The sequence below is a fragment of the Panthera pardus genome, unplaced genomic scaffold (genome assembly GCF_024362965.1).
Source record: "Panthera pardus isolate Hobbes unplaced genomic scaffold, ASM2436296v1 HiC_scaffold_20, whole genome shotgun sequence".
Taxonomy (NCBI): Eukaryota; Metazoa; Chordata; class Mammalia; order Carnivora; family Felidae; genus Panthera; species Panthera pardus.
Genome location: NW_026526766.1, coordinates 923,484 through 936,092, shown reverse-complemented (window position 1 = coordinate 936,092; position 12,609 = coordinate 923,484). Strand labels below are relative to the sequence as shown.

General features: G+C 59.3%; 1 protein-coding gene across 2 annotated transcripts in view; it reads left to right on the top strand.

The window, feature by feature from the left end:
* The first annotated feature begins 574 nt into the window (after positions 1–574).
* LOC109257883 (inositol-pentakisphosphate 2-kinase) overlaps positions 575–12,609 on the top strand; it is a 127,548-nt gene continuing 115,513 nt past the window's right edge. Inside the window, exon 1 of one of the 2 annotated variants that reach the window (XM_053907691.1) lies at positions 575–926. In XM_053907691.1, the coding sequence (XP_053763666.1) occupies positions 687–926 (240 nt within the window). In that variant the 5' untranslated portion in view covers positions 575–686. The remainder of the gene's footprint in view (positions 927–12,609) is intronic. The other variant, XM_053907690.1, reaches the window with a different exon arrangement.

The following is a 12,609-nucleotide window of genomic DNA, read 5'->3' as shown; positions in this document are numbered from 1 at the left end:
AGGAAATTAAGAAAACGATGTCATTTACAGCATCAGAAAATAGTACTTAGAGACTAAACCAAGGAGGCAAAGGTTTGTAGGCTGAAAATTACGAAAAACACTGCTGAAAGAAATGAAAGAGGGCATAAACGTGGGAAGACATTCAATATCTCCCTACCACCGAGGGCGGGGAGCCAATCTCCACCGGCAAGTAGGCGGGACAGCGGCGCCGTGCACCGGCTCGGGCGCGGACGAGGGCGGAACTACAACTCCCACAATACCCCTGGCGGCCGCGGCGGAAGTGACGGCGCTGGGAGGCCTGACGAGCTAGGCCAGGGCCAATCACGGCGGTGTGGCGGTGCGGGGCACGACGGGTCTTGTAGTGGGCGCGGGGGCGAGACGACGGCCCCCTCCCCCAACAATACCCGGGGAGTTGGAGACGGAGGCAGCGGCGCTGGAAGGAGCCCGGTCCAGCGCAGGCCGCAAGCCAATCACGCCCCAGCCCGTCAACGCGGGGCACGACGGGCCTTGTAGTGGGCGCGGGCGGGACTACGGCCCCCACAGTGCCCCGCGCGGCGAGGGGCGCACTGCGGCTGCGCGGCGGCGGGCCGGGCGCCGTCGGGCTGGGCGGCGGCAGCGACGGCAGCGGCGGACAGGAGCCCGGCCTGACCCTCGCTGGGAGCAGCGTGAGCCGGCCGCGGGCCACCATGTCGGCGCCGTCGGAGGAGGAGGAGTACGCGCGGCTGGTGATGGAGGCGCAGCCCGAGTGGCTGCGCGCTGAGGTGAAGCGGCTGTCGCACGAGCTGGCCGAGACCACGCGCGAGAAGATCCAGGCGGCCGAGTACGGGCTGGCGGTGCTGGAGGAGAAGCACCAGCTCAAGCTGCAGTTCGAGGAGCTCGAGGTGGATTACGAGGCCATCCGCGGCGAGATGGAGCAGCTCAAGGAGGTGAGGAGAGAGGGCGGCCACCCCGACCCCCCCCCCCCCCCCCCCCCAGTCAGGCCGGCTGGACGCCCTTCCTCCGAACGGATCTCTGACCCCCGCCGGGCCGGCCCCCCAGCAGAGTCCAGACCCCGGGAAGGGCAGGGCCCCGGCAGGTACCCGGGCGCCCAGGGTCGTCGTGCGCGGCCCGCCAGGAGGGGCTGCGGAGACCCCTGGAGTGGTGGACCGTGCGCGTGCGGGGGTCCTGGCCTCCGCGGGCAGGGGCTGCGGGTCGGGCCGTGTCGCCAGCCTGTTTGCTTCTGATTGCGGGCCTCGGGCACGGTGGGGTGGTGTCCTCTGCGCTGTTTAGTTTTCCGGGTGGGGGGATGGGGGCGTGGGATGGATGCAGGTAACCCGGCTGGGAAAGGCCGGGCCTGGGCCTCCATCATCTCCAGGCAGAGCGCGGGTCTCTGGGTGTTTCCGCGTCTTGGGTGAGCGCCCTGAGGCCGGGAAGGGGCCCTGACCGGGGCTCCCCTTGAATGTGCTTATCTGCGATAACTGGAGTCCTCCTTGTCCCTCCTAGACTCAGCTCCGTGACGTCCCCCCGCCCCATTAGTTCTCTGGGATGCAGTGCATTTCCCGCCTACTTCCTGTCTTGGCTGCCTTGGCTACCGTCCCAGGGTCGGGTGACAGGTCTATGGGTGTCTGTCACCGAAGGAGCCGTGTGTCTCTGATTTTCGCTCTGGGATGAGATGGGACCCGCACCCCCACCCCCGCCAGGCTACCTGCGAGCTTCACGGGAGAGTTGGGCAGGCCTTGGGTGAAGTAGTTCTGGGTGACTTAAACCAGCTTCTCTCCCACTTCTCCCTGACTTCTCAGCCCTGTTGGGGGGGGTGGGGAGAGGCAGGGAGAAGTTGCTTTCTGAGTGGAACAGCCGGGTTTGGATCCAGGCCCTGCTCGTTGCTGGTGTTGTGATTGCGGGCAGGAGCCTTAGCTCCTTTTTCTGCAGCCTTGCTCACCCAGAAAAGACTGGTTGTGAATTGTATGTTCGCAAAGGCCAGGCATGGTCAGGTGTGTGGCCTGTTGGTTTCTCCCACAGCGTGTTCCTTCCCCACCTGACTCTTCCCCTTGGCCCTTGGTCTTGGGATCCACCATGCTGGTTGCCTTCCTGACTGCCCACCTCCTGGCATCTCTGCCTCCTGTGGCCGTGGATGGGTGCCTGTATGGTTCAGAGCCTCCCTGCCTGGCTGGCGAGAACAGTAGGGTCCCCTTCTGATGGTGAGGAGGAGGGAATGAATTAGTTCACACATGTACTTAGATCCGTGCTAGGCAGAGCAGGTGTTTGGTTAGTAAACTGACTGATGCGGGGGGCGGGGGGGGCAGGGGGCAGCACATGGGACCTGTGGCCCTGTCATCTGTTAGCAGGTATTGGTGCCTTCTCTCAGCCAGGTTGGGCTGCACTGCATCTGCAGGAGGGGTGGCCCCTGGCCCCTGCTGCAAGGACTCCTTCTTGGTGTGTGGGGTGAGGGGGGTGCACCTGCGTTGATGGAGGGAGGCGGGGTGGAGGGGCTGAGAGAGTATGGGGCAGGAGCACCACTGGCCCCATTGTGGTCTCTGGGCCCTCCCCTCCCCCAGCTTGGTGAGCACCTCCCCCCCTCGCAGCAAGTGCAGTCCCTTTCTGTGTTCAGGAGCTCACAGTCATGCCCACTTTAAGAACAGACCAGAACAGACTGTAGCAGAAAGAACTAGTCCCCACTTAGGGGCCTTTCAGTTGTCAGCTCCTTACTGTCACAGGCACAAATGTTTTGATCAGCACAGGAATTTTGGCTGTGTTTTGTGGGGTGTGTCCGGAGGGTGGATCCCAGGGGAATCAGGAGGGTGGTGTGCCCGTCTCCACACGTGTTCTTCAAGTGCTTGCTTGCTTAGTTTGATGTCACCCCCCAGCTCCTGCACGGACTGGCCCCTTGGCCTTGGACACATGGCTTCACTGTCCTGAACTTGAGTTTCCCCCATTGTAGGTGAGGGAAGAACAGTTCAGCTGGAAGTCCTGGCAGAGGCCAGAAAAAGGAGCGTCAGAGTGTCAGGGGTGCTGCCAGGAAGCTTGCACCAGGCACTCACACCCATGCCAGCCCACACTCTCATCAGCTTATTTAATTTTAGCCAGGGTCTTATTTGGATACGTTAACTCTTATTTAAAAAAAAAAAATCAAGATTTGAGAAGACAATATTTGTTGGGCCTTTTTTTTGTCCTGTAGGGAGGTGAACATTTTCTTTTTTTTTTTTCTTTTTTTTTTTTTTTTTAATCTTTATTCACTTTTTGAGAGAGAGAGCATGAGCAGGGGAGGAGCAGAGAGAGAGGGAGACACAGAATCCGAAGCAGGCTCCAGGCCCTGAGCTGGCAGCACAGAGCCCGATGCGGGGCTCGAACTCACGAATCGTGAGGTTATGACCTGAGCCGAAGTCTGATGCTCAACTGACTGAGCCACCCAGGCGCCCCCCATTTTTGTTCTTTTGAAACTTAATTTCTAGGGGCACCTGGGTGGCTGAGTCGGTTGAGCGTCAGACTTCAGCTCAGGTCATAATCTCATGGTTTGTGAGTTCGAGCCCCGCGTCGGGCTCTGTGCTGCTAGAACCTGGAGCCTGCTTCGGATTCTGTCTCTCCCTCTCTCTCTACTCCTCCCCTGCTCAGGCTCTCAAAAGTGAATAAATGTTAAAAAAAAAAAAAAATTAAAATTTCTTGAGCTAAAGTTGTTTCAGTTACTGACAGATTCTATTTCAAGCAGAGGCGTTTGCACTCCTGCCCAGCCTTTGTAGGTGGTCCTGTCTTTGAGGGAGGGAATCTGGCTGGCTTGTCACAGGTGAGTGTCCTGAAGCCAGTCACTGGGTTAGTGTGAGTGTGTATCTCACCGTGGTGAGTGTGCATGTGTGTGGGGGGTACTTGCTGGCCCTTTTTGACTAGGCATTTGGTAGTCATTGAACCTGGCTTCACAAGGTCCCACTCCATCCCAAGACCCACTGTATCCCCTCCCCACTCTGGTGGGGCAGACACTCGGATGGCCATGGCCTCACCTCACTTCGTGTCCCCTGCTGCAGTTTCAGGGGAGCAGGTGTGCTAGGGCAGCAGCTCCTGCCTGTGGGGCTCAGGGATGTGAGGGCTGGGGGGCAGGGGTCCCTGTGTAGTCTCAGGAAGGAAGGTGTAGCAGGAAGGTGGGTCTGGGTCCCCTCTCTGCTGTGTGTGCCATGTCAGGATCTAGTACGTGCAGTCAGTGTGCTTAGGTCCCAGGAAGCAGCAGGTGGAATTTGGTGAGTTGTAGGGTGTCAGGGGATGGGCACGGTGCCCGGCACACAATAGGTGTTTACTTAGTGTTTGCCAGTTCATGTTGTCAGCTCCTTCCGTCTGCCTCACTCAGGCCTGGCTCCCTCCCTGCCATCCCTTGGTCCTGGGCGTCAGAGCCTGCTGCCTGGGGCCATGGCCCCAGCTTACCCAGCACATGCTGCTTCCCTCCTTTGTCCTGGCTGCCTTCACTGCTCTCACCACCCCTGCCTCTCCCAGCTCCTGGAAGGCCGGCCCGCCTGCCCTTCGAGGCCTGGGCGCTTCTTGGAGCCGCCTCCGCCTCACCTCTGGACTTGCCCCAGCCCGGCTCCCAAAACCAGCTTCCAGCACCTGAGTCCCTCCCGTCCTGCAGACTCAGCGGCTGAGCTGAGTGGCAGCATCTGCTCTGTGTTCTAGACTGACTCCCTCCTTCCCTTCCTCCTTCCCTCTCATAATCTCCCCTCCCAGTGATCGGGGAAACTGAGGATGCTCAGGATGGGGTTCTCAGGCACTAGGTCCCATGAAGGTCTTTGCACAGAAGGTACAGCTGTGAGTCAGTTTAGCCATGAAGGAGGTGCTGTGAGAGCCTCCTATGCCCCACTGACTGCTGCAGACCCCACACCAGCCTTGGGGTCGCCCCTTGTTGTGTCCACTATACAGCTGGGAGAACCGAGGCACAGGGAGGCTGAGTTTTGCTCAAGGCTGTGAGCCTGGGTGGCCTGTCCCTGAGAGGGCAGGTTCTCGAGGAGGAGGGAAGGGCAATCGGAGGCCTCCTCAGGTGTTTGCTTGGGGCAGGAAGAGCCCTGACTTGGCTAAGGCCTGTGGGGATTCTCCTGGAGGATGGAGTGGCATCCTTGGGGCTAGAGGGCTCTGGGGGACCCGTTTGTGCGGCCGCCCGCCGTGGGCATGCGGGGGCCAGACTTGGGCCTGAAGGTGGGGTCTGGAGGGTCCTGGAGGCGCTGAGGTGGCCCTGCCCACGAGGTCTGGCCGTGGGGAGAGGTAGGTGTGGGCGTCCAAAGACAAGGAGCACGCAGCCCTCCAGGGCTGCGCTCCTGGGCGCTCCCTGCTCTGCTGCCTGTGGAATGTGTTGGGCAGGGGTCGTGAAGCAAACGTGAGGGCTCTCCCACTCTAAAGTGCCAGAGTCTCCTGCACTGCCTCTGGCGGGTAAGGAGGTGCTGCGTGTGCTGTGCAGGGCCATGGCCTCCACTCTGGCTCCAGGGGACAGAGTGGACCCTGCCTGGCCCTCAGGAGCTGTGTGGCCCCGGACTGACAGCTCAGGTCACCAAGGGCCGGAGCACCTGCAGCGCACGGGCAGCCGGTGGCCAGAGAGCTGCGGCCAGGTGGACGTGCCTCCTGCTGGGCTTCCCCCGTCAGCTGTGGGAGCCTGGCCCCTTGCTGGGAAGGAGGAGATGAGTCTCCCCTGTCAGTGAGGACAGCCGCCCCTCGGTCACACTTGCTTCGCTGTGTCGGTGCGCCAGGGGTGAAGAAAGACTGCGAGGCGAAGGTCGGCAGCAGGCAGGGGCTGGCCAGGACCCTGCTGGCGCTGGTGGGCACCGCCCTCCCGGCCCCCGGCCCAGCATTGTCCAGCGTGGCGGGCAGGAGCGGGCCCAGTGTGGCTGCCCGGCAGCGTCCGGGCCCCGCGCTGCCCGGGGAGGGGGACCCAGAGGTGGGGTTGCGGGTGTGCAGGGTGCAGAGGCCGTCGGGGCCCGGGCAGGCGATGGTGTCTGGGAGGACTGGGGTCTGGCTTCCTTTTTAGAGCTTGATCTTTTAAAAATTGTACCTTTGTTTTAGGAGCGCGAGAGACTAGAAGTGAGCAGTGTCTGTGTGGGAATTCTGGAGATCGTTGATGGCGAGCATGGGCAAGGGCGGGCCGTTTCTCCTCCCAGGTCTTTTCCTCCGTGCGTGTCGGGGAGTGCCGCCGGACGCCACAGAATGGGGGGAGAACGTCCGGAGTGGTTTGTGAAGAGCCCCGGTTTAGCGTTACTCTCTGACGTGCAGGAGCGCCCGTCTCCTTCAAGCGGATGGGCTCCGTGTCCGCGGGTCCGGAGTTGTTTCCGGTCTGTTGCCATGTCACGTGAGAGAACCGTGCGGTTTGTGTTGTTCGGGTTTGCTTTCTCAAAGGCAAGTTGCGTGCATCGCGCCCCTGCCGGACGGCTTCCCCCTTGTGTGGGGAAGTTTCGAGCAGAACCCAAGTGGGGGGAATGTGTGGCTGGCACGTCAGTGGCTGCAGCTCCGGCCGCGTCTCCGTGAGCTCGGCTGTGTGCGGTGCTGGGAAACCGCACGGAAACACAAGTTGAATGTTCCGTTGCACTCAGGGGTGAATTGTCACCTCTGACAGAGGCAACGGTTCCACGACGTTGCCACAACCGGTGAGCGCTGGGGTTTCCCGTGTGGCTCAGAGATGTTGCTCAGGAGCCAAAGGGGCGCTTGGAGGGCCTGGCCGCACAGACAGGGCTGCGGGTGCCCGTCCCTGAGGCTGCCGTCCGCCTCCCGCTGGGAGCCTGGAGCTGCTCTCCCTCCTGCCTCCTGCAGGCCCCCGGCACCCCACTCTTAGATCTGTTTGTGTTTTCCCTTTTTAAAAAGCTGGTGGGAGTGCTTTCTTCACCTGATTTGTATACTGTCTCCTCATGGCTGGGTGGTTGTCGCCCATCCAGCGCGTTTGTTAGACCAGCCCTCCTGTACCTCCTCTGCCCGCCGGGGCTCACGGTCCCCTGTCGGGTGTATCCTGACTGATGCAGACAGATGCCAGCTCCCCGTGACCCAGGAGGGAGGGGCCGTCCTTGTCCCTGTTCCACGGGTGGGGACCTGGGTCCATGGGGGCTCGCGGCTCACGCTGTATGCTAGCAAGGCTTGACGTGACCCCTAGAGGTCCCCTCCCTGTGCCTTGGTTTCCTTGTTTTAGGCCGGTGCATCCCTGAAGCCCCAGCAGTGATGGAGTGAGTGTGGGCCAGGGACCCGTTCTCTGTCATTTGCTGCCCGGGGTCCCCTGGGCTGTCTTCTCCCTCCTTCCCCCTTGTGGCCCATCTCAGCCAGAGGGATTCCCTGGGTGGTCAGAGGGAATGTTGGCCCTGGGATGGGGGCAGGGGAGAGCCAGGCGGGGTGTCTGGTGTCGTGAGCCTGCAGCTACACCTGCTGTCACAGATGCCACACCCGGTCGGTGAGGGCAGGCTCCCACAGCAGCCTGTGGGCCAGTCACTGCCGGCACCTGATGTCCCCCAATGTTGTCAGCGTGGCCAGTGTGATGAGGCAGTCCCTTCTGCTATAACACCTGTTTCGAAAATGTGAATTTGTTCCAGAAATGGGTGATGTTTGAGGAATAGTGGGAGCTGGTGGGAGCTCAGCCTTTGCTCACGTGTGGCCTTGCCCCTAGAAAACAGCAGCTGTCCTTTTTCTGCCCCTGGACGCCATGTGGGATCCCACAAGGCAGACTTCACGTGTCTTGTGGACCTTGGGCTCTTCCCGGTAATGACCGTTTCTCCAGCTTTTCCTGTTTGTGGTGACCTTGACAGTTTTGAGGAGTGCTGGGCAGGTGTTTTGCTGACTGTCCCTCAGTTGGGATTTGTTTCCTGTGTTTCTCGTGGATGGGGTGGGGTGAGATGTTTCGGGGAGGAGGGTCATAGAGGTGAAGCACCCTTCTCACCACGTCCCATGGAGAGTCTGTGGCTGATCCCCATGATGTTGGCCTCCATCCCTGTCTGGGTGTTTGTCAGGGTCTCCACTTTCAAGGCGCCCCTTCCCTCTTTCCAAACCTCTCCTGGACAGGAGCGTCTGTGTACGTGGTTTGGAATTTTTCTGCATGGGAGACCTGACTCTGTGCCCTTTATTTAATTATCCACCCACTGGCTTGTATTGCTGTTGACTTGCAGGTACTTTTTAGGTTTGGGTGGTGAGCCAGCACTGCTGTATTTTGTTGTTCCGCCTGTTCAGCTTTGCCCTGGCGGCTCTCCCGTTTGGCTCCTGTGCCCCTTCAACACTCATTGTCTTGATTATTCCACCCCTCCTCCCTCCCGTGTTCTCCCCCCTTCCTCCCCCTCCCCCTTCTTCCTCCTCTCCCCTCCCTCCTCTTTCCTTCTTTCCTCCCTCCCCTCCTCCATTCTTCCTCTCCTTCCCCCCTCCTTCCTCCTTCCCCCTCCCTCCTTCCTCTCCTTCTTCCTCTTCCCTCCCTCCCTCCTTCCTTCCCCCTCCCCTATCCTTCCTCCTCCTTCTTCCTTCCCTTCCTCCTCCTTTCTTCCTTTCCTCCCTCCTTCCATCATCCTTCCTCCCCTCTTCCTCCTTCCTCCTTTCCTCCTCCCCTCTGTCCCTCCCTCCTCCCCTCTACCTCCTTCCTCCCTCCTCCTTTCCTCCTCCGTCCCCCTTCCCTCATTCTTTCTCCTTCCTCCTCTCCCTCTTTCCTCTTTCCTTCTTCCTTTCCTCTTCCTCTTTTCCTCCTTCCTTCTCTCCTTTCTTCTTCCCTCCCTCCCTCTTTCCTTCCTTCTCTCCTTCCTTCCTTCCCTTCTTCCTTCCTTCCTCTTCCCTCTCTCCTTCCCTTCTCCCTTTTTCCCTCCCTCCTGACGGCTTGCCTGCCTGCCTGCCTGCCTTCCTTCCTTCTTTCCCTCCTTTCTTTCTTAGCAACTCCTTCCTGCCGCTATAGGTGCTCCCAGCTCATCGTGAATGCTCCGTGCCCCAGTCCTGCAATCAGTCATTTCTTCAAGGAGCCTGGTTTCTTTTACTGGAGAATGGTGTTTGAGGCCAAGATCTGGCTGTTTGCTGCTGTTGGACACTCACTGCTTCTCCGCGCTCCCAGCCGACAGAGCCAGGAGACAGGTGTTGCACCCCGGCCCGCGCGCACACACACGTCTAGAAACATGTCTGCCCGGCGCCCGCTGTGTGTGAGCAGCCCGAACGTGAGCTCATGCTGAGGTCTCCGCCCTGGCCCCTCGCTGCGTGTGTCGTTCCCACTGCCTCCCCTTGCTTGTCTGTAACTTCCGTCCAGCAGGTGGGACATCTGGCTCCCCCATCGGCCACACAGGTGTGCACGGGAGCGTCAGAACTGCTGGCCTGTGCCTGTGTCAGTGGAACCTGATGCTTATATGCCAGTGGTCTTCTGTGCTCCACTTATTTCCAAATAAGTTAATTGAGCGAGCACTGTGTTCCCCATCCCTTCAGTGAGGTGGCTTCATCCATTTGAAATATGGTCAGATTGTTCTGCCACGTTATGCGGTCCTTCCTAGAATTCGCCAAACTTCCTTGATTTTACGTTTGTGTACATTTTCCTGCTTGTTTATCCACTCAAGCTGGGCATCTTGCTTTCTTCCAGTTTTGCACGATTATGAATAAAGCTGCGGTAAACGTCTGTGCAAGTGTCTGTGTAGACATCGGTTTTCAACTCATTTGGGTCAGTCAGTTCCTGGGAGTGCTGTTGCTGGATTGAACAGGAAGAGTACGGTTAGTTTCGTAAGAAACCGCTAACCTGTTCCGCGCTCCCTGCAGCTTGACCGGCCTCCTGCTGCTGTGTGACCTCGCGGCATGCCGTGCTGTGCTGCCTGCGCACTGGAATTTGGCCACTCTGCTCAGCTCAGCGCGAGTGATGAGTGACGTCTTGGTGCTGTTTTGATTTGCGTTTCTCCTATGACGATGACGGATGCAGAGCGGCTGGTCACGTGCTTGTTTGCTGTCTGTGTGTCTTTGGTGAAGTGTCTGCTCTCCTCTGCCCATTTTAAATTCGAGTGCTTTCTTATTTTTGGGTTTCAGGAGTTTCTTCATCGAGAACTGTTCTTTCTCTGTTTCGGTGCAAGTCCTAGTTGGCAGGTAACGTCTCTCAGTCTGCAGCTGCTCTTCTCAATCCCGTAGCAGGGTCTCTCACGGAGCGTTTTTCATTTTAATGCCACTTGTGCGGGTTGTGCTTTAGGTGCTGAGATCTCGGTCACCAAACCCAAGATCACAGCGATTTTCTGCCGTGTTTTCTTCTGGAAGTTCTGCAAGTCTGTGTCGTATTTTGGGTCCAGCCTTGGTTTTGAGTCACTTTGGGAAGGACGGAGGCATGCCCACACTCACTTGTTTGCGGGGTGAGGGGGTGCAGTGGGGTGCCGTCATTACCATGCTGTTTGTTCGAGAGACTGGACGACCTCTGCTCCGCTGCTGGTCCGTTAGTTGTCCTTGGGCCTCTGCAGGCGCCGTTCTGTCCCACTGGTCTGCGTGGATGCCCCACTGTCCTGATGGTGCGGTACTGCTTTTATGAGGTTTCCATCTTTTCACGTGTTCCCTAAGCCCTGTGGTTTTTGTTGTGTGACTCTGCATCCCTGACTGGGGTCTGTCTCTCCAGGTCTTCAGCCCCCGGGCTGGCAAAGTGGGTCGTGGTCACTGACAATCCGCGGTAGTCATTTTATCTCGTCTCGTCTTGTCTCATCTCGTCTCGTCTCATCTCATCTCATCTCATCTCATCTCATCATCTCATGTCATGTCATGTCATGTCATGTCATCTCATCTATCTTGAGAAAAAGTAACGGGATGCACATGGTTAAAAAGAAAAATAACCAGTGGTTGGTTACCTTCATGTATGTTTCCTTCCCTTTGGGCTCAGCTCAGTCAGGGTTGACTTTATTCCTGATAAACCAGCCCAGTGAGCTGCTTAGCTTACTGGCCTTTGCATTTGACCAGCTGGCAGTTAGGGAAGGGGTGTGGAGTCAGCCAGTGGTCAGACCTGGGATCCGGTCCCCCTTGGGTGTTCCCCATGGGTGGGGCCTGGCTGCTCTGTCACTCCAGAAGTGTGACGGACACACCCCGTTTGGTGCCTCCGCTGTCCTTTGAGGTGCCCACCACCTTCTGGGAAGCTCTTTCCAGCCTGCGGGGGGCCCCCAGGTCTGGCCCCTCATTGGGTGCTGGTGCTGGGCTCCACCCCAAAGATGCCTGCCTGGCCTCTCCCTGCTCCTGTCCCTCCTCTTGGCCTGCGTTGGGACAGGTCTGCAGAACCCACTGGATTTATGGGGCAGCCCAGGTGTGACTCCCACACGCTCTTGCTGCCGGGCACACCTCTTCCTCTGGCCTCTCAGTGCTCACCTCCCCTGGGGGTGCCCTCCTGTGCCTGCACCAGCTGCCATCTGGAATGCCGCCCTGTTGTTAGGGCCTAGATGTGGCCGTGAAGCTTGGGACGGAGAGCGGCTAGGCCGGAGGCTTGCGGGGGCGGCGTCTGCAGCATACAGGGTGGCTGCTGCACATGAAGCAGGGCTGGCACTGTCGTGATGGGCCGGGAGTGGGCCCTGGGTGTCTCTCTGGGGTGGCATCCTGGAGCGGTGACAGTGGGCCATGCGCACATCACAGACAGCATGGGAGGGTCCTGCCGGCCTCACCCCTCTGGCGAACCTCAGGGTGTGCGTGGTGGAGGGGCGAGGCTGGGGGACCAGACACCTGGCTGTGGCACAGGGAGGGTCTCACCTCTTTTGACAGGCGGAGCCATGTCTTCTCTGCTCTGGAAGCCCCTCATGGCAGGTGATCCTGCATCAGTTCCTTGGGGCACTGGGGGCCATCCCTGCCTGGGTGACCATGACAGAATGCCGGATGTGGGGCATACTTGCCCCTGAGACCCCATTCTCTTGCCCTGGCCACAGCTGTAGACATGGGGTCCCAAAGTTGCAGAATTCTGGGTTCTGAGGTAGTTTCCAGCCACTCACTGACTGTGTGGCTTGCTGGGTGTCCCTTCCTACCTGAGGCTGCTAATGGAGAAAATGTACGGAGATTAGAGATGGAGCGAGCCTGGTGTTTCCAGCCCAGGCCATCCTGGACAGCTGCCCCTCCTGCTGCCGAATGAGGTTTGTGCGGGCAGCCAGCTGCTGTGGGGACACCGGGGCCTTGTCTCCTGGCCCTGGGACTGTCCTCTGGGTCCCTGGGTGGCAGAGCCAGGGTCCCAGGGGACCGCTGCCAGCATTGGGGCTCAGCTGGCCGGAAGCCTGCCTGCTGACACTGAGGCAATTAGGGTGTAATCTTCTCTAAATGCACCCGATTCTGGCTAAATCCCTACCGTCCAAGAGTGGATTCCCAGTTTTCTAAAAGCAGCTTAATGTTTGGACGCTGCCCAGAGCAGCTGGGGTGCATGGTTGGCGATGGGACAAATGTGGGCGGACAGGACAGACTTGGGCGGGGGGCGCAGGGCGGGGTGGGGGGTGCAGGGGAGTGACAGCCGTCCATAGGCAGCCACATTCTGTTTTCATACAGGTGTCAGTCCTCAGCTCTGGTTCTTCTGATCCCCACAGCCAATGTGCAGGTGCCCGAGGGGAAACAGACCAGAAGCCACATAGTGGGAAGGGTGGGTTGAGGGAGGAGAGATGTCACTCGTGGATCTCCTGAGCCTAGCACAGGGCTGGTCTGATGGATGAGGGTCGTCAGCCAGGCAGAGTTTGTGTGAGTGTGCCTGTAGCTTCCATC